The sequence below is a fragment of the Lytechinus variegatus genome, chromosome 4 (assembly GCF_018143015.1).
Source record: "Lytechinus variegatus isolate NC3 chromosome 4, Lvar_3.0, whole genome shotgun sequence".
Classification (NCBI taxonomy): Eukaryota; Metazoa; Echinodermata; class Echinoidea; order Temnopleuroida; family Toxopneustidae; genus Lytechinus; species Lytechinus variegatus.
This window is the reverse complement of record NC_054743.1, coordinates 21226408-21254393: the sequence shown is the minus strand read 5'-3', so window position 1 is coordinate 21254393 and position 27986 is coordinate 21226408. Positions and strand designations below refer to the sequence as shown.

The 27986-nt window shown below is 35.6% G+C and overlaps 1 protein-coding gene across 1 annotated transcript; it reads right to left on the bottom strand.

Moving 5' to 3' along the window:
• Positions 1-142: 142 nt before the first annotated feature.
• LOC121413610 (aminopeptidase N-like) lies at positions 143-27986 on the bottom strand. Its single transcript, XM_041606502.1, has 20 exons — positions 27884-27986; positions 20705-20956; positions 16707-17225; positions 16066-16339; positions 15370-15490; positions 13981-14135; positions 12798-12911; positions 12004-12138; positions 11437-11502; positions 10262-10327; positions 9028-9209; positions 8566-8660; positions 7853-7989; positions 5535-5738; positions 5043-5119; positions 4445-4555; positions 3543-3710; positions 2608-2751; positions 1539-1620; positions 143-518 (listed from the first exon to the last, which is right to left on the bottom strand). Exons 2-20 carry the CDS (start codon positions 20851-20853, stop codon positions 369-371), a joined length of 2949 nt encoding a protein of 982 aa, XP_041462436.1. The 5' UTR covers positions 20854-20956; positions 27884-27986; the 3' UTR covers positions 143-368.

Sequence of the window (27986 nt, the reverse complement as noted above, 5' to 3'; positions counted from 1 at the left end):
AAGCCTGTAGAATAGATTCCGGCAGTGATAGCCTTGACGGCCTTTTCATTTACATTATGACACAGGATGATTTTGGCTATGACGGCCTTTTGAGTTGGCTATGGAAGCCTGCACATAGAATGCATCAGCACGTCTTTTCATGTTTTTTTTAATGTTGGAAAAAGCAAGGTTTAATTTCAAAAATTTTGGTGCTGTTCTCCCTACTATGTACAAACATTCATTGATGAGGACACTGAATAATACCAAAATAAACACGCGAAAAAAAAGCCATTACAGCATACTCTTGTGATCCATAGAGTTAGGCAGATTACCCACTGTTGCGATCCATAGAGTTAGGCAGGGATTACCCAATATTGTAATCCATAAAGTTAGGCAGAAACAGCCCACTCCAACCATTCCATGACTTCTTCTTCATAGTCCTCCATCCATCTGATGTTAGCCCTGGTCTGGTCCACTGCCTGAGCAAAGGCTCTAGAACCTGTTCCTTGGTCCGGGTGGGTCTCAATAAAGTCCAGGAGCTGTTTGGAGAGGTCAGACAATAATCATTATCATCATATTGGTAATCTTTTCATTTGAGCAAATTATCATTGTCATTATTATGATCATCAAAATGGACGATTACTTCATTTTCAAAATACAGACATAATGTAAAGTGATTGCATGGAGAGCAAAACACTGAAATGAAAAATGAAAATAATACTACTAATTTCATTCGACATATTTAGTAAGCAATTGCCAATGCACAAATGGCATTCTGCTTCATCATATCATGCTATTTCAATCAGTAAACCAATTCTTATCTAGAAAATTTAATTCTTTGTTGTAAAAAAATAAAAGTACAACGGCATACAATGGGTTTAACTTCCTGGGGCCCGTAACATCAAAGATAAGCGATTAATCACTAATTTGAAAGAATAATTCTGATTGTTCCTTGTCAGTCTATTGAGCAAAATGCTCATGCAACGATGATCTTGATTGGTCATTTTACTGGGTGATTGATGGCTAACCTTTGCGATACAGGGACCTGGGCCCCATAAGACAAAGAGTTACGATTGATCCGGTCAATCTCATCTGTCTGGAAATCCATCCATACCATAATTTTTTCTTCAGGAAATTTGCACAATGTCCTTAGTAAACAAAGAAAATCACACTGAATCTTCAAGAGCAAAATGAATATATGAATATACATCATACCTAGAAAATATTTTAAACAAGCATGCATTTTAAATGTTGACGTTGCTGGCTTTCCATAGTTGTGGGTGATCAGATCAATCATAACTCTTTGTAAGACAGGGCCCAGATGTGACGACAGTCCTTTTAAATCAAAGTTATGTATCTTAAGATGACAGATGCATCTCATAAATGTTTGCTGCCTTGATCTCATTCCGTTTTGTGTGTCTTCATATCTTATGAAGATCATGTATTCTAAGAATCAACCACTCTATGCCCTGCCCCTTCCATTCAGTGGGCTTTCGTTTAGAACTTAACTGCGAAAGGTGGTTGGTACTGTCAATCAATTTCAACAAGGGAAAACCTACCTCTTGTAATTGAAATTCTGTATTGAAATGAGCCGTCACTGATTCAATCAGATCGGCAAACTGGAATACACTGCTGCCATATCTGATATAAACAAAAAGTTATACAGGAGGCATGAAAATGAGAGATGGAAAAAATCACTGCAACCAACATGAACATATAGGTCCATATTCTGAAGTCATGGTCTAACTCTGCTAAAATTATGGGAAGCCAAAAGTGTCAAAATTTTCATCAAGTTGTAAGTTTCTTATGTTTACTGTGCTCTTTTCTCATTCAACGATGGTGAAGACACTCATCTATTTATACTTCCTACACAGTTATGAATGATTTGCGAGCCAAATGAGCAGAAATATGATATCTCTCTTGTTAGTGATTTATGTAACAATTGGCTGTCCATACTTAAACTTTAAACCTGAGTTTAAGATTAAGCTGACTTCAGAATATGGGCCATAATGTCAGGGTTTTGAAGGGCATTGTGGAGAAAAATGGTACTACATTCAAAACTGATGAAAATCATTTCATGTATATCAAACATCTATTATTCCCAACTTGTGTAAATGTACAATCAAGTAAAAGTTTGATATTGATTTTGGGAGAAATCATTAATATAGACTATTCCTGTTTCATAGACACTTGTACAGCATATAGAAAATGAATACATTAAAAAAAAAAAAACAAGGTCAGTAATTTAAAGTAAAGTTTTCTTTTTGTACGAGGAAACTTGTAAAGTATTTCAAGAATGGTAAACTACAGTAATCTAAGTCAATATTGAAAGTATAAAGGCATCGTTTATATCACTTTCCATTCTTGCATTTAACATATTTTCTTTAAAACATATCTCAACCTCCCCCTTAAAAAGAACCTACAATTAACAACATTCCATGAAACCATTTTATAAATTGCTGTGAGCTCAGTCTTTCACATTATTATTTTTATCTTTTTCACTCATTCTTTTTTTTTCTATTTCACTTTTTTTTTTACTTATATTCAATCACTTCTTGAATGAAAAAAATATACAATAGGAAGGGAGAAAATGAAATATGGAAATAATGGAATTAAAAAAATATTTACTCATTTCTGTAAAAGTCCCAGTTGACCCGGAAGAAGTCCCAAGCAAGGTCATAACCAACAGGATTATAGGCAACGTATCCTGCCACATTCTCCGCATCCTGAGATTTGATTGTCCCGTTGGGGGCGATGCTCATATCTAGGTACCTATGAAATAAATCATTGGGATTTCTCTTTTTATCAAACAAACTCGTAAAAATACAATAATCTGGAGGATAATTTAACTTACAGGGTACCTAAGACATACGTTATAATTTGTATATAGCTCCTAGAGATCTTTTATCTCGTTCATCAGATAGGGTGATATTAAGTCCAGTGTTGGCCTTGGTGTTTAAATTTGGATTGCATTCCCTAGCTCCAAAACTTATTCAGATTTTGTAAAACTGATCCATATCACATTATTGACATCTCAACAACTAGTAAGTAACTTTTTGGGACCATCTATATGTTATGGTTGGTGTTATAATCATGTAAAAATTGACCTAACACCATACCAAAAGGTTGACACTGAACTTGAAATCACCCATTGAATCAGACTATCCTACATACACTCACAGAAAACACATTCTCTACTCCCTGAGAGTATTCCAGCCTATCATCAAATGCCAACTTGAGCACTACCTACATCTATTAAAAAGTTCTAGAAATCTGTAAAATATTTCTGTAAGTTACATTACATGCACAAAAACAGATTCAATCATTAAGGGCTGCAATTCTTAAATTGCAGACTCTGAATTCATACATGAAGTGTACTCTAGCTCTCAAGAGCCAACATATGGCAAATTTTAAGATCCTGACCAATATACTTCCAGCTTTCACACTGAAATCAGTTTACCGAAATGCAGACAGATGGAACATTTAAAAGACTCCTCGAAGGTAATATCTGTGAGGCATAAGTAACTCGGAAATAATCTAACAATTAAGGTAGCAAAACTTACGATTTGAGGATCCACGGTTTCTTACTGCACCCCATGCCAGCCAGAAGGATGTTCTTCTCCGTGGCAACGGGGGTTCGAAGGTATTCTCTGTAAGCAAAGTCCCATTCCTCTTGGCCCCCTGCGGAGATGGCCGTGCAATACACGCGAGATTTCTGATTCGGAGGCACTCTGAAAGTCATGTATTATAGTAATATTCCATTTCAGTCAAAAATTATGAAAAGAGTAAGCATAATAATGATTCTTTATATATGTAGGAGAAATATCATATAAAATGGTTCGCTTTGTACTTCACTACTTGACATGGATCCGGCAAGATTAGACACATTCAATTTCAGGAGAATTACGACCATCGTGCACAAACAATATGGCCCCTGAAATGGTTTTGTATCCAACCAGGCTGGATTTGCCACTCTTGAAACACCTCACAAAGATGCTATGACAGGGAAAAGCTATATGATCATTCTGACTATTTGCAGTCCAACTAATTCATTTCTGTGCCAGTGCATGTGACTCTAGGATGCATCAAGTATTGGTGAAATCTTCTAATTACCTAAAACATACAGCAAGTTTTTAATATAAATGCCTTCCGCATCTGCTTTCAGACATGAGACATTCAATAACAAATGGTAATCTTTCTGAAAGGTAATTATACTTATGTGTACATAACTTTTCTTTGGCTAAAAATTTCAAACATCTCTCTTTGAATTTCAGAGAGAGAGAGACGATTGGTCAATAGTTACACTCTTGTATTAACCAACTGAACTGAACAAGGCACTGTATTTTGTTGTCTAGTTTCCTAATCCATGGCACACTGCAATCGATGGCTGTACTTTCTTGAAAGAAATAATTGGTCAATAGTTCCACTATCTCACTCCTAACCACAATAACAGAACAATACTTACGGATTGCTGTCTGAATCATTCATCCATGTTGCATAGTAATTTATAGCTGTGTTTACACAGTCTTCGTTTCCATATCCACAAGCAAGACTAATCGCTATCACACGGCCTCGTCTAAAAACAAAACAAATAAAAACAATACCAATAATAATAACGTAAAATAGTATAGGTGTACTTTTTAATAGGATTCATAGATTGCACTTGATTATCAACATGACTGTAATTGGTTGGCCTACTCGTTTACATGGTTAGCTAGTCAAAGTTTGCTTATTGACATGGTTGTTGTGGTCAGACATTATAACTAAGTATGGTTGAAGTAAGTTGGGCTGATTATCAAAATGGTTGTAGTTGACTGGGCTTGTTTATTAACATAACAGTAGTTGGTCGAGATTCATTGCCGATTTATAGTTGAAATTGGTTGGGTTTGATTACTGACATCATCAAAGTTTGTTGGGCTTGATTATTGATTTCTTTTATTTCATTGAAGTTGGTTGGACTTCATTGAATGACATGGTTGCACCTGGGTTTGATTATATACTTGGCTTGAGTTGGGCTTTGCTTATCAAAAATTGTCATAATTCTTTTGTAAGAAATAACTCACTGATCAAGATGGGATCCAGCGCTGTCATTCCAACCAACATATTCATAGAAGGGTTCTACTTGTTGTCTCATATAGGTCTGTAAGATATAAAGGAATTAAAATATACCAATATTAGAGCCAGAAGTGGATAAGGATAGAACTAAATTCAGGACTAGTTTACTTACCTCTCCATAAACTTCCCTCATCATTTCCTCTCTCCCCCATCCCACCTGGTTATTTGGTCCAACAATCACCAGTAATCTAACAGTCTTAATGATTTCCACTTAATCTAAAGTTATACCCATTTCATCTCACTGCCACTTTATTATAACTATAAAGTCTTGGATCAGACATAAGAAGTGGATAGGACCAAGAAAGTTTTACATGAATGGGACATTTCTAGGTTCTGGCTGGCACCATAAAAATTGGAAATCTTATTAGAAAGATGAAAATGATGATGATCATCATAATTGCTGGTGGAAGTAACAACTATCATTCACAAAATAACCTTACCGAAAACAATCCATATGCTGGTGACCTGCTGAGCATGAGGTCAACGTACCCCATGACCCTATTGAGAACACTCCATGGAACATACTCTCGTTCGTCCTCCAGGTAAAATGTCAGGTTAAAGGCCGTGACCTGACTGAGTTGACCTGACACAGCAAGGCTAAAGGCATCGCTGATCAGAGCCGCTCGACTGGAGATGGGAATAACCTACAGACAGAAATACATCAAGGAACACTTCTTCTCAATCAGGAACATTGGCAAATGGCAAAAACTGTAAGTACTGGGGCCCATCTCACAAAGAGTTGCGATTGATCTGATCCATCACAACTATGGAAGGCAAGCAATGTCAACATCTAAAATACATGTTTGTTCAAAATTATTACTAGAAATTATGTAAACTCATACATTCTCTGTTTTCTTGACAATACAGTATGCTTCTTTTTTTGTTTTCAAAGAACATCAAACGAATCTCAAAAAGAAACAAGTGGAATGCCTCTGGCCGTCTCACCTGCATCACGCGGTTCAATATAGCAGCAGTGCTGACTTTGAATACTACTCTAACTCGCACAAGATGTTCAGTGATACATGGTTACTCTTATGTCCACTTTTTATGAACTAGACCAATAAACTTACAGAGATATAATGGTTATTCAACAAAAAACCCCAACATGGCCAAAGTTCATTGACCTTACATGACCTTACATGACCTTTGACCTTGATCATGTGACCTGAAACTCGAACAGGATGTTCAGTGATACTTGATTACTCTTCTGTACAAGTTTCATGAATCAGATCCATAAACTTTCAAAGTTATGATGGTAATTCAACAGATACACCCAATTCGGCCAAAGTTCATTGACCTTTGACCTTGGCCATGTGACCTGAAACGCGCACAGGATGTTCAGTGATACTTGATTACTCTAATGTCCAAGTTTAATGAACTAGACCAATAAACTTTCAAAGTTATGATGGTAATTCAACAGATATCCCCGATTCGGCCAAAGTTCATTGACCCTAAATGACCTTTGACCTTAATCATGAGACCTGAAACTTGCACAAAATTTTCAGTGATGCTTGATTACTATCATGTCCAAGTTTCATGAATCAGATCCATAAACTTTCAAAGTTATGATGGGAATTCAACAGATATCCCCAATTCGGCCAAAGTTCATTGACCCTAAATGACCTTTGACCTTGGTCATGTGACGTGAAACTCATGCAGGATGTTCAGTGATACTTGATTAACCTTATGTCCAAGTTTCATGAACTAGGTCCATATATTTTCTAAGTTATGATGACATTTCAAAAACTTAACCTCTGGTTAAGATTTCGATGTTGATTCCTCCAACATGGTCTAAGTTCATTGACCCTAAATGACCTTTGACCTTGGTCATGTGACATGAAACTCTAATAGGATGTTCAGTAATACTTGATTAACCTTATGGTCAAGTTTTATTAACTAGGTCCGTATACTTTCTAAGTTATGACGTTATTTCAAAAACTTAACCTCAGGTTAAGATTTGATGTTGACGCCGCCGCCGTCGGAAAAGCGGTGCCTATAGTCTCACTCTGCTAAGCAGGTGAGACAAAAATCAGACGAGCACAATGCTGAAAATTTTCATCAAAATCGGATGTATAATAAGAAAGTTATGACCTTTCAAAGTTTCGCTTATTTTTAACAAAATAGTTATATGAACGAGCCAGTTATATCCAAATGAGAATGATGTCACTCACTCACTATTTCTTTTGTTTTTCATTGTTTGAATTATACAATATTTCAATTTTTACGAATTTGACAATGAGGACCTCCTTGCCTGAAGCAATGGAATTCCACGTGTTCAGGGAGGAATGAAAATTCATTTCACATGACAATGACGAAAAAATAAAAATATTTCATATATCATATAATGTAATACAAAATAGTGAGTGAGTGATGTCATCAGTTCCCTCATTTGCATACCGACCGAGATGTGCATATAACTGTTTTGTGTAATGAAGCGAAACTTTAAAATGTCCTAACTTTCTTATTTTACATCTGATTTTGATGAAATTTTCGGTGTTATGCTTGTTGAATTTTTCTCTTTTTATTCAAATCAAAGTTTTGTTGGGGTGGACTTGTCCTTTAAATACACATCTCTGACTCTCTCCAGGTGCCTCGGTGTGTTAAATGATAGGACACCACTTATAAAATGGAACCAACTAAAATGGAAGAACTTATTCCACTGGATACAGTGTGAAGGAAGCTATATTGTTTTTTTACTCTCTTGAGCCTTTCAATTTTTTGACAGATTTTGTATGCAAGCAGCAAAATGCTACCTCACCTCATGATCTGCTGTGAGTTGTTTACTGATAAGTTCCCAGTTCTCTGTGTCATAGTTCACCCTATAGAACCCATAGCCATTCACATTAGCAAGAAGCCAGTCATCGGCTGCCGTCCCATCATCAAAAGCAACAGACACTGAATATGATCAAAATAAGAAGATAAAACATGTACACACGATCAAAAAGATTTTAACATCTTTCAAACCAAACTGAGAAAAAATTCAATTTCATTATCTATAAGAAGGTGGATGTTGTCATTCACAGACTGCTCTACTTGAGCAGCATCTTCTGGATAACCTGTGCCAGGAGGAAAAAAAATGGCTTCCTCTAATATCTGATACTAAGGAAAGAACTCATGCCCCTTCTAAGTGTTTATATCTTATTTGGTTATAATCATTTTTCCTTTCTTTATTATATTTTCCTTTGCCTGCTTGTTTGCGCCTTTTGAAACTTTATATGTACTTTCCAAAAAAAATTTTGGGAAAGAAGAGGATGCTCACAGTCAAAACAAAGAGAAGTAAACAACCTTTGCTGATAATAACAGTAATCACAATATATAGGTGTACAGTATTTACCCAGGGAAGCCAGTTCTCAACACTGTTCTCCCAGCGGGCCCTGCCATTATTATTACCCCGGCTGATAAATCTTAATAGTTAAATATTTTTCATTTGAAACAAAAATTTTAATGAGAATTCATTTGAAAACTACCAACCTGACGCCATACTAGGTTCAATCCACTCCAACATTGGTTCAGTGTAGTTTCGAGTATCATTTGTGGTGTACTTAAAAGGGACATACCAAATGTATCTGAAAAGAAAAGAATAAGAAGGAATAAATTTCTTTATTCCATGATATCACTTGGATGCCTATCATTGATGCCAGTATGTTAAGTTGGTAGCGGTCATGGTGGTGGTGATGATGATGATGATGGTGATGATGATGGTTATAATGACGATGATGATGGTTACAATGACGATGATGATGGTGATGATGGAGGTGGTGGTGATGATGATGATGGTGATGATGATGGTGATAATGATAATGATGATGATGATGATGATACTGGTGGTGATTATAATGATGGTGATGATGATGATGATGATGATGATAATGATAATGGTGATGATGATGGTGGTGGTGGTTATGATGATGATGATTATGATCATTATCTCACCCCAAATCATCATAATCTGTTGTTGCATTAGCACCGGGGTTGATAAGAAACCGATCCTGACTAACTGTAAACCCTGTGGTATAATCACGAGTAACATTGATGCTAGGATAGTTCATCTGTTCTGTCCAGGTTCTCATAATATCCTCAACCTTTATGTCTTCTTTTCCATCTTCTTCTGCAGCCTGAGTGACGACACAGTAAAATAAGTACAAAGGTTAGTACCGGTACTTTGTCTATTTCAAAATTAAAATTGAAAGTCAAAATTTTCAAATTGATTCATAAAAGCAATTCACTCTAGATTCGTTTTTTAAGTTGAAATTAGAAATTGATTATTATAGATTTATTTGAACAACAAAAACAGAAAATTGTTCTCACATCCTAAGATGTTTTGTTGTTTGAGCCTTAACCCAATAGGTTCTTGATTCTATGATTTCCAAAGGCTTTATACAGGGACCTCCCGCATCAGTAGGCAATGGATTAATCAACATCTATATTGGTTCAATCTTGGTCCTGTATCGTACAGTACAACACTTATCCATCATTTGATTTGTAATAGTGCAAGAGTAGAAGAGCCATGGTGTAGTGGTTCTGAGTCTCGCCTTGTAAACAGAGGGTCGTAGGTTCGACTCTCACCGCGGACTAGCGTCCTTTGGCAAGGCGTTAATCCACACTTTGCCACTCTCGACCCAGATGATAAATGGGTACCCGGTAGGATGCGAAAGATATTGTATGTTTGAATTTGCCAGCGCCATTATCAGGCTGCAATGAATGCAAGGAATGCTCCCCAGAACTCAATGAAAAATTATATTTTCCTCATTCAAATGTTAATCTTTTTTTATCATCGAAGTTGTTACAGGTGTAACTTCCAAAAGAGTGCATTACAAAGTGACAGCAGGGCTGGTAGAAGAACAATATGGGGTGATAGTTACCAACACCACGAATAGTCTATCCCTCCCCCCTCTCCTGGTTAATCCCATTCTTCTCTCCCTAATAAGCCCTTCTGATCTTTTATAGTAATACCATCAAAATCTGTTTCTATGCATTATACATATTTTTCCATACACAAGAATTGTATATTTTTGTATGATACATTATTTTGGTATGATACACCATAGCTTTGCACATGCATTAGAAGGAAATAAAAAGGAAAAATGAAAATTTGTCTAATTAGGAGAAATTTGATCTATGTTTCAATTTAAATGAACAGAATACAATGTATTTCACTATCACTTACCTGAGTCAACACTCTCCATAAATCTGTGTTCTTTGCGTTAGAATATTCAAACTCCTTGAGGTAATTCTGATAAAGACAAGTATAAAACCAAATACATGACAAATACAGTTCATTGGATGAGAACATCATATATTTCATACCATATGCCTGCATTCCTACACTACTTGTTGCAGCATGTCTAGAGTTCCTTGATATTACAGAGCCTTCTCATACAGTAATATCCCTATCAATCAAGGAATGTTGACATTCCTAGGAGGTGCTTCACAAAGATTTAAGCGTGACTTAAAAACCCCGTTGCTGGACCACAAGACTTGAAATAACATATAGAGGCTGGCATTGAATGATGATGGAAACAAATTGTATTGCTTATTCCACTTCTGGACACCTTTTCAATGTTAATATCGGGTTTCCTTCTTGGTCTAGTTCTTCCTACTCTTTCTCTCAAATATATATCATACTGAGGATTTGGTAAAATTCAACATGACCAAAACAATTATTTGGCTTTTCTCTTCAGAATACATGCTCAAATTTGCTACAAATTCTATGCAAGTAGAGTGAAAATTCCTTCAAGTCAAGGTATCGAGATATCGTTTCATCAACCATGTCTTATCCAATAGACCAGTTTGTAGTTACTTCATGGACAATTTTGGTCAAATGACCTTTCATTTTTTTCATTATGATAGGCAGATTTCGAAGCAAGATATTACGTAAGCATGTCTTACATAGCAGGATGAAGAAATTGAATAGACCAGGTAACTATAGCACATCAATGGACACTCTATGAAGGTATTTGTTGCATTTCTACTTTGAATGCATATTATAGCATGTTGTACAATGTACTTGGCAACAAACTGTAAAATACCAGTCGTTCGTCGACGCATTGTTTTTTGTGGATGTAAATGAAAAACACAATTCAAAAGAATTATGAATAATCAAGACATCAAAGTTGGTGCTTATCTCATTAGATTTTAAACCACCATGTCGCTTTAGTACCAATGACCTTCTTCTGATCATGCGCCGAATCTTCAGATCATGAGCAGAATGCAACTACGAACTGGCTTATTAAAGACATAGAACACAAAATTCTAGTCACACCACCTAAACTTACTCCAGACCAGCTGATTTATAACGTTATTTTCAATGGCATACATGTATATCTTGTGTGGTGAACTTACCGCTAGTCCTTTCTTGAATGTCTCCTCTCCTAAGAAGTTCTGTAACATCCTCAGAATGGAGGCACCCTGAAAAATAGAGGATTGACAAGCCAAATGGGCTACTCAATGCTTATTTCAACTATACAAGGTATAGATACAACGATGTTCAACTACAATACAAACAGTAATTGTATCAGGTTTTTAGTGTAATTTGTTTTTTGTACCCGATGCTGATTACATTATTTGCAATGTGTTTATGATTTTGTCCACAATCCACTCAACCAAAGTCATGTGCAAATTAATGAACAGAGTTACTACATATTACTCACTGGGGGCAACATTAGAGGGAGCAGCGGGGTACCCCATCCCATATGATTTCAAGAAGTGAAAAAAATACAAAAATAAAAATAAACAAAGAAAGAAGGATATCAAAAAGAAAGATCTGGGTCATGTGACTCTATGACATCTATGTTATTCAATTGACAAAACAATTGTTACCTATAGGTCATTAAGCCCCCACCCCTCACAAAATATCTGGGCTCCGCCCACCACCAGCCTCCCCCCATCCACCCTCCCACTGATACTCACCTTGTTATAGGAGATGGTATCAAACTGTTGATTGATATCGTCAGGTGTTTCCACGTCAACAATGATTGGCCGAGAAGTGATGAGGGCATCAGCGTCAAGAGCGGTTTGGAAATCGGCCGCAACAAACTGATCTGTCTATGGATTAAAAGTACAATTGAGCAAACAAGACAATTCAGAATAAGACTGGTGACATTCAGCTTCCCTGTGGTTTCTGTGAACATTATTTCAAATGCTTTTCTGTTCATTTCTCATATTTAACACAAATTCTTGTCTAAAGTTTGTCTAGTGGGTTATTAATTTTCTTTTTTGTTTTTTTAGCAAGCATATAGCACATGACAATAGCATTAAGTGGAACGTAAAACCCTTCTACAAAACTTCAAATTTGAAGCAATTTGAAGAAGTCTACTAGCAACATTTCATAAATTACTTGACAAGTTTGTTTGGCAACGTTATAAGGCATGAATATTTGTGATGCCCAGGCAAAATCAAGTAATAATGATCGACATATAAAAAAAGTATTAACTACCCTTTTCTTTGGGAAACAGTAAAATTCATCATCCCTCAATGATGATGAGTACATGTATAAGCTTTCTATTCTACATTGATATTCAGGCTCCAGAAAATATTAGGCATAGTTCCTAAAAGCAATAGTTTATACCCTTATATGCAACCATTATTTGTACATCAGCTGTTCATACAAATACTCAGATTTTCATTTTCATGATGTTGGTTTGTGTTCTGAGTCAACTGTGTGATTATCACAAAAACTGGAATTTATATGTGATATTACATACCATTCCCCAATCTGGTTCAGCTGCGTCAGCTCCAAGATACTCGACGTAAGAAGCAAAGCCCTCATTGAGCCATGTATCATCCCACCACTCTAGTGTAACCAAGTTACCAAACCACTAAAAGGAGATTAAACGGTTTATCATCACATAATAATTTCTAAAGTGTCTCATGCAATTTTCAAAAGAATCAAGGCATGTATACATACTTCTTGAATATACAGACTTATAAAATGTCATACTACACAAAACTAGATGAAAAATCAGTCTTAAGAAGAAAAACTTTTGAATAGCAGACACGAAAAATACAGATTAAAAAATAATTAACATCAACAAACTTTCACTATATCTCTGAATTAATGTAAACAAAACAATAAGATAACAGATTAATGACCATTTAAAGATTGTGTATAGTTTTGGTAAATCCACCAAAATGCACCTATCACTATTCCAATTCATTGCTAGCTAATATGAATGGATATGCCCTATAACAGTTATGATGTGGAGGATATGAAATGAAAATGTGTTTTACAGGATAAATTTTGCGATTTTACATGGAAATTTAACTTGATCGGGTCACCCGATCAAATTAAAATATCTGTGTTTTTGTCTTTCAATTAAATCCTATTCCAAATCATGGAATGGGCTGAAACTTTCAAGATATGTTCTTTGTCTGTAACTTTTGGATATCTAATCACTAAATTTATAAGATAAGTGCTTGAATGCCCACTTTTTAATTTAAAACAAGCATCGCCGAGAGAGGGCGCTATATATCCAAGATTTGAATATTTGAAATTTTCTCAGAGAAGTGCAGTTGGAAAAATATCTAACAGTCTCTACGCTTCAGTAAGACTGTCATATTAGATGATATTCGATTATCAATCACATTATTGACCCTTTACCAAAGCTATACACAGGCTTTAAGCTACTGAAGTGATATGATTTGATTGGAGTATTAAAAAATTTGCTACGGAAATTGTTGATTTGTTATATCAGGTCTTTATAAAACAGGTCCCTGGGCCCCGTTGCATAAAAGTTACAATTACAGTAGCTTTGTCATCCAATGATAATGTGCATGAATCCTTGATTCTGATTGGCTGTCGATCAGCGTTACCATGGTAGTTACCATTAGTGGGCAAAGTTAACATAAAATTAACTTTGTGAAACAGGGCCGTGGTATTGAAGTTACCTGATGGGCAAGTTCATGAGCAACGATTGCACAGACCCTCTGTTTGTTACTCGCTGAGGATACCCCAGGGGTATAGAGAAGAGCCGACTCACGGTACGTGATAAGACCCCAGTTCTCCATGGCTCCAGCTGCAAAGTCTGGTATAGCTATCATATCTGGGGAATGCATGATAAATAATTACAATTAATTGCAAATTGAGTAGTAGAATTAACCAGTTGTCTCACGATGGATCATACTACTAAATTCTTTGTCACGATGAACCTCTTCCACATCATCTAATGGCAAATTCTGTACATGAATTTTCATAGACTCATAGTAGCAGTGGTGCTAAAAACAAAAGTAACAGTGGTGCTAAAAAGTTACTGAACCCCACCAGAAAATGTACTCCTTTATGCAGAGATGCCAAGTTCAAAGACCAGCTATGCGTGAGATTTTCTGTGAATTCTGAGTGAGATCACAGACATTGTGTACAATGTATATGGGGATAGGCTGTGATAGTTGCGTGAGACAGAGATTTGAGGGGATGAACAAGAGTCCAAAATGCTTGAGTATCACGCATAATGCGTGAGACTTGGTAGCTCTACTTTATGCCGAGTGTTCAACATACATAAAGACAAAAATGCTACAATGTCTGTTACCTAACAAAAAAAATTAGAATTTGAAAGCTTATAAATATGCTCAGTTTTTGGTGGGGTTCACAAAATTTTTAGCACCACTATATGCTAAATTGTAAAATTGTCTTTTATCTAAAATGAACTATGGATGGTATATCAGAAGGAGGAGAACATTGTCATCTATACAAATGGAAACTACCAATATATCCTTGAAAAGGAGAGGGAAGGGGAGCGATAGAGAAAATGAATATTGAAGGATGGACATGGGCAGGGGGAGAGAATCAGCAGAAATGTAAGACAAGTTTTTTTTTAAGAGCGGTCTCCAAGTTTGTAGGAGACATAGAGAAAGAGAAAAAGGGAGGGAAGTCATATAGTGACGAAAGGATACGGAGGAAACAACAAATTCTTATAGGTTCCGAAGGATTTTGCTTGACTGATGGGCAATACATCATCCTAAACTTTTTAAGATTGATGACGGATAGAGTGATAGCTTGAGTAAAATGAAGGAAATCAGACAGGAAACATAGAGAGAGCAGTGATGGCATCAAAGAAGGGACAAGAGAGAAATTAGTACATCCATTTTATTGTAGTTTACTGTAAAGAAATGTCAATTGGAAATTAACATTAATGAATGAGAGGGAGAACAAAAGACTTAGAAGAGGAAAAATAAAAGACAAGGCATGAAACAAAAGAAGATTGGGAGAAGGGGGGATAGCGGAAAAAAAAAATATGGGCAAGTGAAAAGAACAGTAAAAATGTCACCAGGAAAACATACCCATCTTTGGAAGTGGAAACTTTGTTCCAAAGTAGCCATCAAAAAAGTCCAAAACTTGAGCACCCTTCTCGAGTGCATAGTCCAATGAATCGCTGGCATCTTCCCGTGCCCATACACTTAGCTATAGAATGGAGGAAAAAAATGGTTATTTAGTATAAAATTCCTTAGCAAAGCTCTCCGTAAGAATACTTTAAAGAAAGTTTTGAGATACATTTCTTCAAATTCAGAATTCACTAAATTTCTCTATTGATATTAAATTTCAAACCATAAATGATAAAAATCAAAAGACAATTTATGCACAAGATACTGATTCTTCTGCTAGAATATAACAGCCTCTAATATTGTCCTGTTTTCTGTAGGCTGTTATAATTCCTTATAATCACCCTTGCCCCAAGATGATGCTAGTTTAAGATTTTTCTTTTTCAGGTAAGATGGAAAAGCACAAAATAAGTCAAAGAACATCATTTTCCTTCAGCAAGAAGTTCATCCACACTGTGCTGCACTCGACCCAGGTGAGGTGAATGGGTACCCAGTAGGAAGAAATTTATTGAATGCTCGAGCGCCAGATCAAGATAGCCATGCTAAAGCCGGGGCAATAACATTATCTTAATCAGGGCCCACTAATAGGACAGTTTTTGGAACTGAAGTGGCTACCCTGGGTAAAATATGACATTATTATTATCAAAACCCACTCACCAAGACATCATTACCAGTTGTGGTGTTCTTTGCAACAAAGTCACAAACCACAAAACAGACCAGATATGTGGACATCGGGACGCTCTTGTCAAAGACAGATCGTGTCCATCCGGTCATCTCTGGAGTTGTGCTGAGGATGGGCATGTTGCCAAGGGCGAGGTAGCCATCTTGATGGATCAAGGTCAAATTGAAAGTGACCTTCATAGCAGGTTCGTCAAAGCAGGGAAAAGCCTTGCGTGCGTCAGTAGGGGCAAAGAATGTGGTTGCCAGGTACCTTTTACAAATAAGTGATGACAAGATTTTTTGAGGAAACTGTATGTGTTTAATACTCCTAATCTAAAAAAATGTTGTTGAAAACAAAACATACTTTACAAAGAAAATTTGCGCTTTGCATATAGGTTCCCTTTCACTTGAGTCAAATTTAACATAGGTCAAACAGACACATTGGGCAAAATGTTTTTAATAGATAGCTAACTTTTCTTGATGATAAACAGTGTCTGAAGATCAACAACATGTAGCAGAGAATGTTATCCTACGAAATGTGAAAGCTTGGTTCATATTTATTTAGCAATATAATTATACAGACAATGGACACAGAAGAAGCATATATCCTGTAAATTACAAAAAAAAGCGAAACCTACCTTGGCGTCCCGTCACTCGCCTGATAGGAACTCCGGTACAGTCCCACCAATCCATCTTCAAGTGGTGCTTTGAAGTTGATGGTGAAAGTGTAATTTTGTCCTGGAGTAAGCATCTCGTCAAGCTCTACAATGAGATACTGGTTGGCCGGGTACAACCGTGGAGCACCCTTCAGAGGCACGTCGGAGCCGTCAGCAACTGCCGTCATTGATCCAGTATCATCCACGATTTCCAGCTCCTTACTGTGCAGTAGGAGAAGGTCAGTGCTCTCGCGGCACTCCATGATGATGCTGATGGTGCCCTCAAACCTCTGCTGGTCATCGATGTCGATTTGGAGCTCAATATCATAATGGGAGGGTATCAAGCTTGTTGGCAGTCGAAGGCTCTCCCAAGGTTTAGGAGCACTTGTTGGGGAGTGGGTAGGTTCTGCACTTTCAGTGGTCACTGAATCCTTTGTTGTCATTAAGGGTTTTGTTGTGACTGCAGGTTCACTTGGTGGCTCTGAAGGTTCAGGCACTACTCTGTTCAGACAGAGCACACACAAAAAAAAGTATTCCATTACAGGTATTGACATAAATATAAAGTTAATAACCAAGCAATAGTAATTCCCCTCAATTAATACATAGACCCATAGTAATTTAAAGGACAAGTCCACCCCAACAAAAACTTGATTTTAATAAAAAGAGAAAAAATCAACAAGCATAACACTGAAAATTTCATCTAAATCCGATGTAAAATAAGAAAGTTATGAAATTTTAAAGTTTCGCTTTTTTTTCACAAAACAGTTTATGCTCATCTCAATCGGTATGCAAATGAGGGAACTGATGACATCACTCACTGTTTCTTTTGTATTGTATTATATGAAATATTTTGATTTTCTTGTCATTGTCATGTCAAATGAAGTTTCATTCCTCCTTGAACATGTGGAATTTCATTACTAATAACATTTTGTGCTTCAGGCAAGGAGGTCCTAATCATCAAATTCATAAAAATTGAAATATTGTATATTTCAAACAATAAAAAACAAAAGAAATAGTGAGTGAGTGACATCATCTACTCTCTCAGTTGGATGTAACTGGCTCGTTCATATAACTATTTGTTAAAAATAACCAAAACTTTGAAATGTCATAACTTTCTTATTTCACATCCGATTTTGATGAAATTTTCAGCATTGTGCTTGTCTGATTTTTCTCTATTGATTCAAATCAACATTTTTCTGAGGTGGACTTGACCTTTAAGACACACATTGAAGAGTGGAAGAGCCGTGGTGTAGTGGTTCTGACTCTCGCCTTGTGAACAGAGGGTCGTGTGTTCGAATCCCACCGCGGTATAGTGTCCTTTGGCAAGGCGTTAATCCTTACTTTGCCACTCTCAACCCAGGTGCTAAATGGGTCGCATCTGGTAGGATGTGAAAGTTATTGTATGTTTGAATTTACCAGCGCCATTATGAGGTTGCGATGAATGCAAGGAATGCTCTCAAGGGGGTGGAAATTGTGCACTTTTCGTAAAGGAATGAAATGAATCCAATGAACGGGTAATAATAAATTGTAGAGCGCTTTGAGCCATCATGGAAAAAGCACAATATAAAAACTAGCTATTATTCATTATTGAACCTTGGTAGTTTATAAAAGTTATGCAGCAAGAATGCAATTTTAAAGCCAAATTGTATTTCCTGTAAAAAAAAAGTAGTACTTGTTCCTAATTTGACCCTTTTGTTTTGGAGTGCCATATTCATCATACTCTTGGTTAGTTTGGTAGAGGAAGACCAATGATGGAAAGCATTTAAAGGGGAAGTTCACCCTGAAGAAAACTTTCTTGTAAAAATAGCAGAAAAAATAGTAAAAAATATTGGTGAAGGTTTGAGGAAAATCCGTTAAAGAGTAAGAAAGTTATTAGAGTTCAAAGTTTTGGATTTGTGACGTCATAAACGAGCAGCTGTCCCATGTGTTATGTAATATAAAATGCATAAATTTCAAATTTTGTATGGTTCCTGATGACTTAATTTTGTTTTCTTTTCATGATCGGGTGTGAAACGATTCGTCTATTGATATACAAAAGTTAGAGTGAAAACCATTTTCAATTTTCTGAGAAAATGACATTTCATTGATTTTTTACCATTCGCTATGTAGGAATGCTGCTCGCATATGACGTCACAAATCAAATAATTGAAATTCTAATAACTTTTTAATTATTTGATGAATTTTTCTCAAACCTTCGGCAATATTTTTCATTATTTTTTCTGCTATTTTTACAATAAACTTTTTGTCAGGGTGAACTTCCAATGATGGAAAGCCTTTAAGCTGTGAATCAAGATAGGCCTACTGTGGAGCGTTGTGGCCCAGTGGATAAGTCTTCTGACTTTAAACAGAGGGTCGTGGGTTCGAATCCCAGCCATGTCGTAATTTCCTTCAGCAAGAAATTTATCCACATTTTGCTGCACTCAACCCTGGTGAGGTGAATCGGTACCTGGCAGGATTAATTCCTTGAATGCATGAGCGCTGAAAGGCAGCTCGAGTTTAAGCCGGGGTAATAATAATAATAATAAACGCGCCTTGGAATAGAATATTTCTAGATACAAGTTAAAATTGCATCTTGCCTCCTTCTCAGCACAACATATGTCATGGGGACATATAATTCACACCACATATGTCAAGGTCAGGAGGAGATAATGAGAAATATGAAAAATAATGGGGAAAATCTGAAAATTTGTGTACAAAGCAAATGGAAAGATTGTCCAAAAATCAGCCATTTTGAAGCACGTTTGCCAATTTGAGGATCCCCATAGAAAGTACAACAAGGCTTTTTAAACGTCCATAACTTGCTTAATTCATAACTGATTTTGATGAAACTTTTTTAAAATTGTTCCTCTCATTTTAATCTTTCTAATAAGATTGCTTCTCTTCTTGGGTTTTGGTTTCCTTTAATCAGCTGTAGGTATGAGCTGATTTTCCTCCCTACATGACTCTAAGTGCAAATCTGATGTACAGAGTATTATTTTATGAAGCTGATAAACTGGAATTTTTCCATGGGCCATTTTTAAAATACAATTTCAAAGTACTTAACTCTGTAGTTCTGCAAAGTATGATGAACATGACCCCGAGTTTGAATAAATAGTGGAGTGATTTAGAATTTTTCCTCACTAGATACAGAGCATATGGCACATTTTTGTTGTTTTAAACAGTACATTTGTTCCAACCATAAACCCCCTTTTTTTATGTTTTCACCTCATAAGTATGTATACCTTCCTCTACAACTTTAAAAAGTTTGGTGAAAATGACATGGGTTTCGAATTAAGTGCATTTATTGTACTTCTCAAGTTTGTTATTGAAATTTCACCTTTTTTAGATTAATAAGATTTTATCTTTCACACCACTTTTAAGAACTGACAGTGCTGTTAGACTTTATTAGAGCAAACAAATAGCAATATAATTAGATTCTCCATCTTAAGGCTAGAATTATTAACTATCCAGTGAAATTTGGTGAATTTTTTTATGGAATTTGACTGAGTAATAGAGGTTTTAACTCATTGTAGTGATCTTGTGAGGTCTAAAAATGCCAAATTCGTTTGAATGCACAATTCTCATGAACATCCATTTGGGTTAACTTTGAAGCTCTATCACAAAAAATCAAGCACATGGACCCATGTTAATTTTTGCATACTTGGAATATATTCAGGTGCGTATGTGCAAAGGATATGGATTTCACTTAAACTGTGGAATGTCCTTAAACTGGCTTTGACAAAAACAGCAAGAACTGACCTTGATTTACAAGGATATTTATTTGCAGGAGAATACAAAAAGTACGCCCATTGCTTTCCATAGGATGACAAGTCTTGTTGACACAAAGACCAGTTTCCCTTTGAAAAGTATAAATCCTTTTTACTGAATAACTAATATCACTGGCAAATAAAGCTGGCTTTTGGCAAGAAATGAATAGGATTGAAGGGGAAGGGGGAGAAGGAGAAGAAAAAACTTTTAAGACATTGGAGAAAGGATCTTACATATTGCAGGACGGATCATCAGCAGGTAGAAGCCCGCACAGCAGACCGACAAGGAGGAGGGAACTACCGTATGTACAGACGATTAGAATGGCAGTATTGCGGGAGATCCTGATTTTACCATCCTTGTAGCCCTCACCAGGCATATCCATGGTTACGAAGTCAAAGGTCAATTGCTGGGTCAACTAGCTCTCAGATGTTGATACTCAGTTGTATGAATTCTGTTGACCAGTGCTTCAACTTCGTACAGATATTCTAAATGTATGAAGGAACAAAATTCATACAGTTGTAAAAAGGAAATATTTCGTGCAATATGTATCTATAAGGCCCCATGTTCTTTGAGAAATTATCACTTTTGCAGATTCAAGAATATGATGAATGCAGGAAGATATTCATGACAACAATCCTTGACTATATCAATCTACAATATTTAACGTTTCAATTGTTTCACTAATAAAACTCCTGTAAAACTATCATCTCCATATGCATGCTTTTTATAACAGAACTTGATAAAATTGGACATACATGTGCATGTATGTGTAAAATATTTCTGAAATAAAAAAAAAATGCAGCAAATATATTTCATACTTCCAAATAAAAACAGAGAAATGAACCCAATAGGAGAATATCAAGAAGTCTCTCCAATTTCTCACTGTTTCAAGAAATACAATGTTTCATTGTAAAACAGTTCTCCTTTGTTTGTCATCCACACAAGATTGAGTTATAATTGCTGTACCATGTAGTATACTTAGACTACTTTGACAAAAGGAAGTAAGTGACATATCAACCAAATTGGGTTTTTGTGTCTATATTCTTTAAAATGGATTTCTTCTTGCAGGCCAAATTTCACATCAAACTTAACGCTTCCCATAAGTGGTTTACCATCATGATAATGTAGCAGTGTCTGTGTATCACAGATCTAGATTTTGGTATTTCAAAGAAAATATGTTTTTATTTACTTGTTTCCTTTTGACAATTAGAACAGAGCAGGTATATTAGCTTGGGGTACTTTATCAGTCCTCATTATAGGCAGCTGTTTGAAGTCCCATCTAGATAAGCCATATCTATTGAGATACATGTATTTGAAGGGCAATCATTTACAGAAAGATACCAAACAGGGACGACTCCCATACAGTTCAAAGGTTCGAGGGATTGAGGATTTATTTCCAAATACTGAATTCTGAAAAAAAAAATATGGTTCTGATATATTATTATGTGTCATTGGGAGAAGTTATTGACTCTTTTTTTATCTGTGTATCCATCCTGCAGTTATATTAACCCAAGTTAAATATAATTTACTGAAAAAAACTTGCATAACCCCATTTTTATTGAATAATTTGGGGCTACTGAAAGATAGTAATATCAAAATCTTCAAAGTGATGTGAATGGTATTAAGTTTTATGTCTATCTGTTGGAAAATGTGTGTTGAGGAGAAATGAAAAAATGTGGCTCACAGAGATATGGTCCATATACAGTGTATGAAGAGGTGGTCATTATGGTGGACAAAATGGAAAAATGAAAGCTTTTTTGTTTTTGCAAGTATACAATGAAATTCAGAGAATGTACTCTACTTCATGTAAGATTCTTCAACAGTTCCTGTATTTTTCAAGGAGACATGAACTGAGTCCGTTTTCGAATTGGCAGTTCAAATAAAAATTTAATTGGAAATTTCATCATCAAGCAAAATCAAATTCATTCCTGTATACCAGGGCCCCCATTTCATAAAAAGTTGATATAAAAGCAACTCTTGCTAGAGCCAATCAAAATGCAGAATTTTTGTTGTAGCGTAGTTCACATTCCAGCAAGACTTGCTTTCTTGATCATATTCTTTCAAAATACAGCCAGGATTAATACAGAGGTATTATCTAAAATACACAAGTTCAAACACAAAATGATAAACTGATATTTCATCACAACTACTTCTGCAAAATACACCTTTGTATCAATATAACACTTATAAAATCACGCTCTTGCATTGAAGTATGTAACATGCAAACACACCACACTTAACTTTTGTTGAACTAGTTATTCACTGTACTCTCTGATTATCAACGTTGTGCAAAGAATTTGATATCTGTGGTACTTTTTGCAGATCTTGCTCCTCTCTCTTATTTCCCCATGTGAAATATATCATCAGGGGCCTGTTTCATAAAGAATGTGCAACTGTTGTAACTTTGCCATTATGGCAACTACCATGGAAACCTTGATTCTGATTGGCTGCTGAGCCCTGTTACCATGGTAGTTTCCATAATGGCAAAGTTGCAACAGTTCCAAGTCCTTTATGAAACGGGCCCTAGAAAAGGTTTTAGCAGCACTGTGGTGCTGGTTTTGTAAAAAAGCAAGCAAAATTGTATTTCTATTCATGTTCATTGTTGGAGGCATTTGAAAGATAGTTAATTGTAAATGTTTTAAAAGCAGTGTTTTAATTATACAATTTTGAGAATTGTATCTTAATGATATCAATTGGTACATGAATGACATTGTTTTTGGCATTTGAAATTTTGAATTAATAATATTGGAGATGATGAAAAAATGTATTTGAATGAAAATTTAAATGTTGAAATAATGTTCTTTGAGTATTCAAATGTAGTTAAATGGTGATATTTCAATGATATTAAAATGACACATGATTGGTGGTATAAATGATGATTGAATAATGGAACCATTAGTGCATAAACAAAGGTATGAGAGTATGTTTTCGTGGTTACATGTATATGGAACTTGAATTACCTCATGTTGTTCATATGAATGCTATTGTTGCAATTATACTAGGATATGATGATGAGTTGATTGATGGCATTGATCATGGTGGTATATGAATGAATGCTGGTATTTGAATGATCTTCATGATGGTATTCAAATTTACACACAACCCTAAAGATAATCAGAAGTAATATTTTCAAAGAGAACGAAAACAAAATTCATCACATTACCTGAGCCAATATTAAACTTATTAGTACCTTTCATTCAGTGGTTAACAATGTTGAGTGACAGCAATCACTAAAATCCTAAAATTGGCAATGCAATTCAATTCGTGTAGAGGAGAATCACCACCTTTGCACGTTAAGAACCCACTGCACTATTCAAATAAGAGTAGGGGGAAACCCCGGTGTAGTGGTCCACCTGCATTCCCCAGTTGACCAGTTATCGGGAGGAGAGACCTGCGGGTCACAGTTCTGTGCGCGCGCCCTTCTAGTCGACCCAGATTGGCTGGCTCCTCTAATGCGCAGGCCTTTGAATGTCTTTGACAGATATATGGCGCTATACAAATGCTGTGCATCATCATCATCATCATCAATTCAATCCTACAAACTGCTATTTTTTTACAAATGGCAAATTTTGCACAATAAACTTAGAACTATTGGTACTGGTATTGGTATTTATTTTCCATATCACAATGTTAAAAAAAACAATACAATGTAAATGTATGTACATAATTAAAATTGAAAGTGAGATGGCTGGATTAACCCACTCAGCTTTGTTAATGTAACAAAGCTGTTCTTCCTTGGGGTCCAGAAAATAAAAACAATCTCTTTGATGTGAAGGGGAGAAGACGGAGGAAGCAATAAAAGAAAAATGTAGCCAATATGAACAAAAAAAGGAGATCAAATACATGTGGGTAACAGAAAAGGGTTCAAACCTGTTTGGAGTATAAATGTTTCTGACATGTCTGAATAGGAAGCCTTCACAAGGGTCTTAGTTTACCACCTTCGTCTCAAAGTAAGAAATTCATAAAATAAATTAAAGGTTCTGCCTTTGTTTACAAAGTGACAAAAGACACTTTTCCTCTATATGCTTCATCATGTGATTGCAACTACTTGTCAGGGGCCGTGGAGATAGATTTCAAAGTGGGGGGGAGGGCCGGGAGCTGAGCCAAAAGCTGACCATGCAAAAAATCACAATCATATGGTAATTCTTATGTTTTTGTACAAGATTTGGGAAAAAAGTGGGGGGCTGAAATTCATCTGAAATACAGATATATACACAAGTCATGCAGTCATGTGCCATATTTCTTTCTGATAAGAAATCATTGCTTGTTTTGTGGGCAACATTGGCACTCCCCAATGCAAAGTCTGAGTATGTGAGAATGATGCAGTAGACAGATATAGACTATAGAAAACCGAAAGGATGACGTCAGTCACGTCACAAAAATATGTTTTTGCACTTTAGTATTTTTCGATAAACCTGACGTATCTTTTCGGAGCATAATGAAAAACATCAACAACTCAAATTAAGTGGGAATCAGTCCGTGGGGGTCCAAGATGTAGTTATATATCAAACCTACATAAACTATGCCCCAATGACTAGAGTGTGAATAGGCCTAATAAGCCAGTTCGTAGTTCCTTTCTGCGCATGATCAGAGGAAGGTCATTTATACTAAAGTGACATGGTGGCTTAAAATCTAATGAGATAAGCACCAACATTGATGTCTTGATTATTCATAATATTCTTTTGAATTGTGTTTTTCATTTACATTAAAAAAAAAAAAAACAATCCGTCCACAAACGACTGGTATTTCAGTTTGCCAATGCATTCAAAGTAGGAATGCAACAAATACCTTCATAAAGTGTTCATTGGTGTGCTATTCTATTCACCTGGTCTATTCAATTTCTTCATCCTACTATGTAAGGCATGCTTACGTAATATCTTGCTTTGAAATCTCCCTATCATAATGAAAGAAATGAAAGGTCATTTGACCAAAATTGTCCATGAAGTAACTACAATGTACGAACTGGTCTATTCCATACAGTAATGAACAAAGTCAATTTACAATCATTTCAATAGAGCCAATTAATTTGGTTGTACTTTGGGCTACCTTAAACTGATAGATTTGCTAAATGGCAGATTTTTCATCATACTCTAGCGAAATAAGGTCCTGAATGATAATGCTAAAAGAAAACTGATGGTGTCTCACTTCAGAACTCTATATTAAACCAATAGATAATCATAGAAAATAGTATTACTCAAAGATATTTTAAAAAAATATCTCGTAATAATCAATAGGCAGGGCTCAACACTAATTTGTGGTCATGCTGGTTTAAAGACAAGAAATTGAATAAAACCTCTTTTAAATGGTAAACAAAGAATAATGACATGCTGATAACGTATTGCATGATTGTAAAAATTTGGCCGTCTCAAAATCTCTTATGATGCAATTTCACAGATTCTTCCATCAAGCAATTTAAATATTTCCAGTTCTGTATCATAAAAAAATTTTTAAAAAAAATCACTTGTCTGTCCCAATGAACCTGCACGTTTTGCACTTTGGATATTACTAATGAATCATACGCCACTCTAGACAGTAATTTATTAACTAGTAGAAATATCACTTTTATAAACTAATAACAGCCATTAGTCTTCCTATTTGCCATCAAGATTTGCTATTGACAGAATTCACATATGTGTGAATTGTATCCTTGTAGGAATTTCATTAAAGGGCAATTCCAACAAAAATTTGAAGGCCAATAGCAAAATATCAAGCAAACAGATAGTTTGATAATTTCCATCAAAATCATATGTAGAATAGGAAAGTAACATGTTTTGCTTATTTTCAATATGAGTGGTAGGCAAACCAGTGAGTCGATGTTATTTGTAAATTAATGTTTTTTCTTTCTCCTCTTGAAATATGAACTATTCTAACTTTTTCTCCAACATGTATAATGTAAACATGGTTTCACTGCATGGATTGATTTAATTTGGTTTTTAATTATTGTGGGGAAGTATAAATCTTTAAAAGGGGAAGCAACCCCAATTTTCAACTGGTTGTGATAAAATGAAAACATATAAATGAAGATTTGACAAATAATCAAGGTACCAAAATTGAAAAGAATTTGATCAAACATTGGTTAAGGAGTTGATTCCTTGTTTGCTATCAATACCCAACTTTCAATTTTAATTTTAAAATGAAAGTTAAAAAGAAGCTGAAGGGAATTTTTTCCCGTTTTATCTTACTCTGGGTTTTCATTTGCCATTTTTGTGGATCTAAAAGTTTTGAACTAACATATTCCTTTTCAAATTGTTTTCACTTGTAAAAATATGAAAATTTACTCATCTTTTTTACTTCATTCTATGGAAGCTTGAAGACTGCCTCCTGCAATTAATTTTACTGTTTTGTGACCCTATTTAATTTTGCTTCATTTTCCATTCATCTACATCTTCTAAACATTTTTGTTCCTGTATCACCATGGTTTTTCTTTGTCCTCAGTCACTTTCTCTGTAATGTTTATTTACCCTTCATTCGGTCCCCTTTCCTACTATTTTTTTATCATCTCTTCCTCTTCTGCTATGATTCAATCACATTACCTCTATATATCCCCATATTTTGCTTACACTTATTACTAAGCTTTTCCACTTCAGACAAATCCCATCTAGTTTCTTTATTGCTCTCCCAATGAACTCATCCATCTTATATTTTGTTTGTATGAAATTAGGTCTCTTGTGACATATTAATTACTGAATGTGGTACATTCACAAATATAAAAATGAATGATTTTCAATTTTTAAATAAGATGGAAGAAAAAATTACATATTTCATCACATGGCATTTGTATCACATGAGATATGAAGAGTACAAAAATACAAATTTGTTGTTCTTTGCTGCTTGGATTTTCTGATAGGAAAATTAAGAAAATGGGATTAATGAAAAGCGAATTGACATTACATTCCCTGTTCTGTTGTAAATATTGGTTGTGTGGATCTTATTTTAAGTCTAGTATAAGTGTAATTTTGGTTGTGATGATGATGGAATAACTTTAATTTCAAATATAATTTTCCATCTTCTTGGAGGAAACTGTATAATTGATTAGGTGAGTCACTAATTACATGAGTTAATAGTGAGTAAGTCTGTTGTTAAGGCACTGATGACCAAGCAGAGTAATATGACTGATTATTGATGCGGCTAGGCCAGGCAAGGAGTATAGCCGAGCAGAGGTTGCTGCGCCGCCGGGGAAGCTCGGCGACAAACGAAATGGTGAGCTCGATGATGTGCGTCGATGGGTACTTTGGCCGAGACCGAGTTGCATGAGAAATCATCAATCTCAATAGAACTCATTATTCTTTGAGATTCCTGTACATGAAATTCAAACAATGTTTAAGCATCTATATACCCTCACAACCCCCTCACAATATACATTGAATAACAAACATGAGAAGACAAATTACATTTTAAAAAGTTACACTTACTCTTGTTTTGGCACGGGCGATCCGGAAACCTGCACCTGTGCTGCAATTATATCGCTTTCCGAAAATTATCACGTGATGATAATAAGGGGCGTAAATTTGCTCC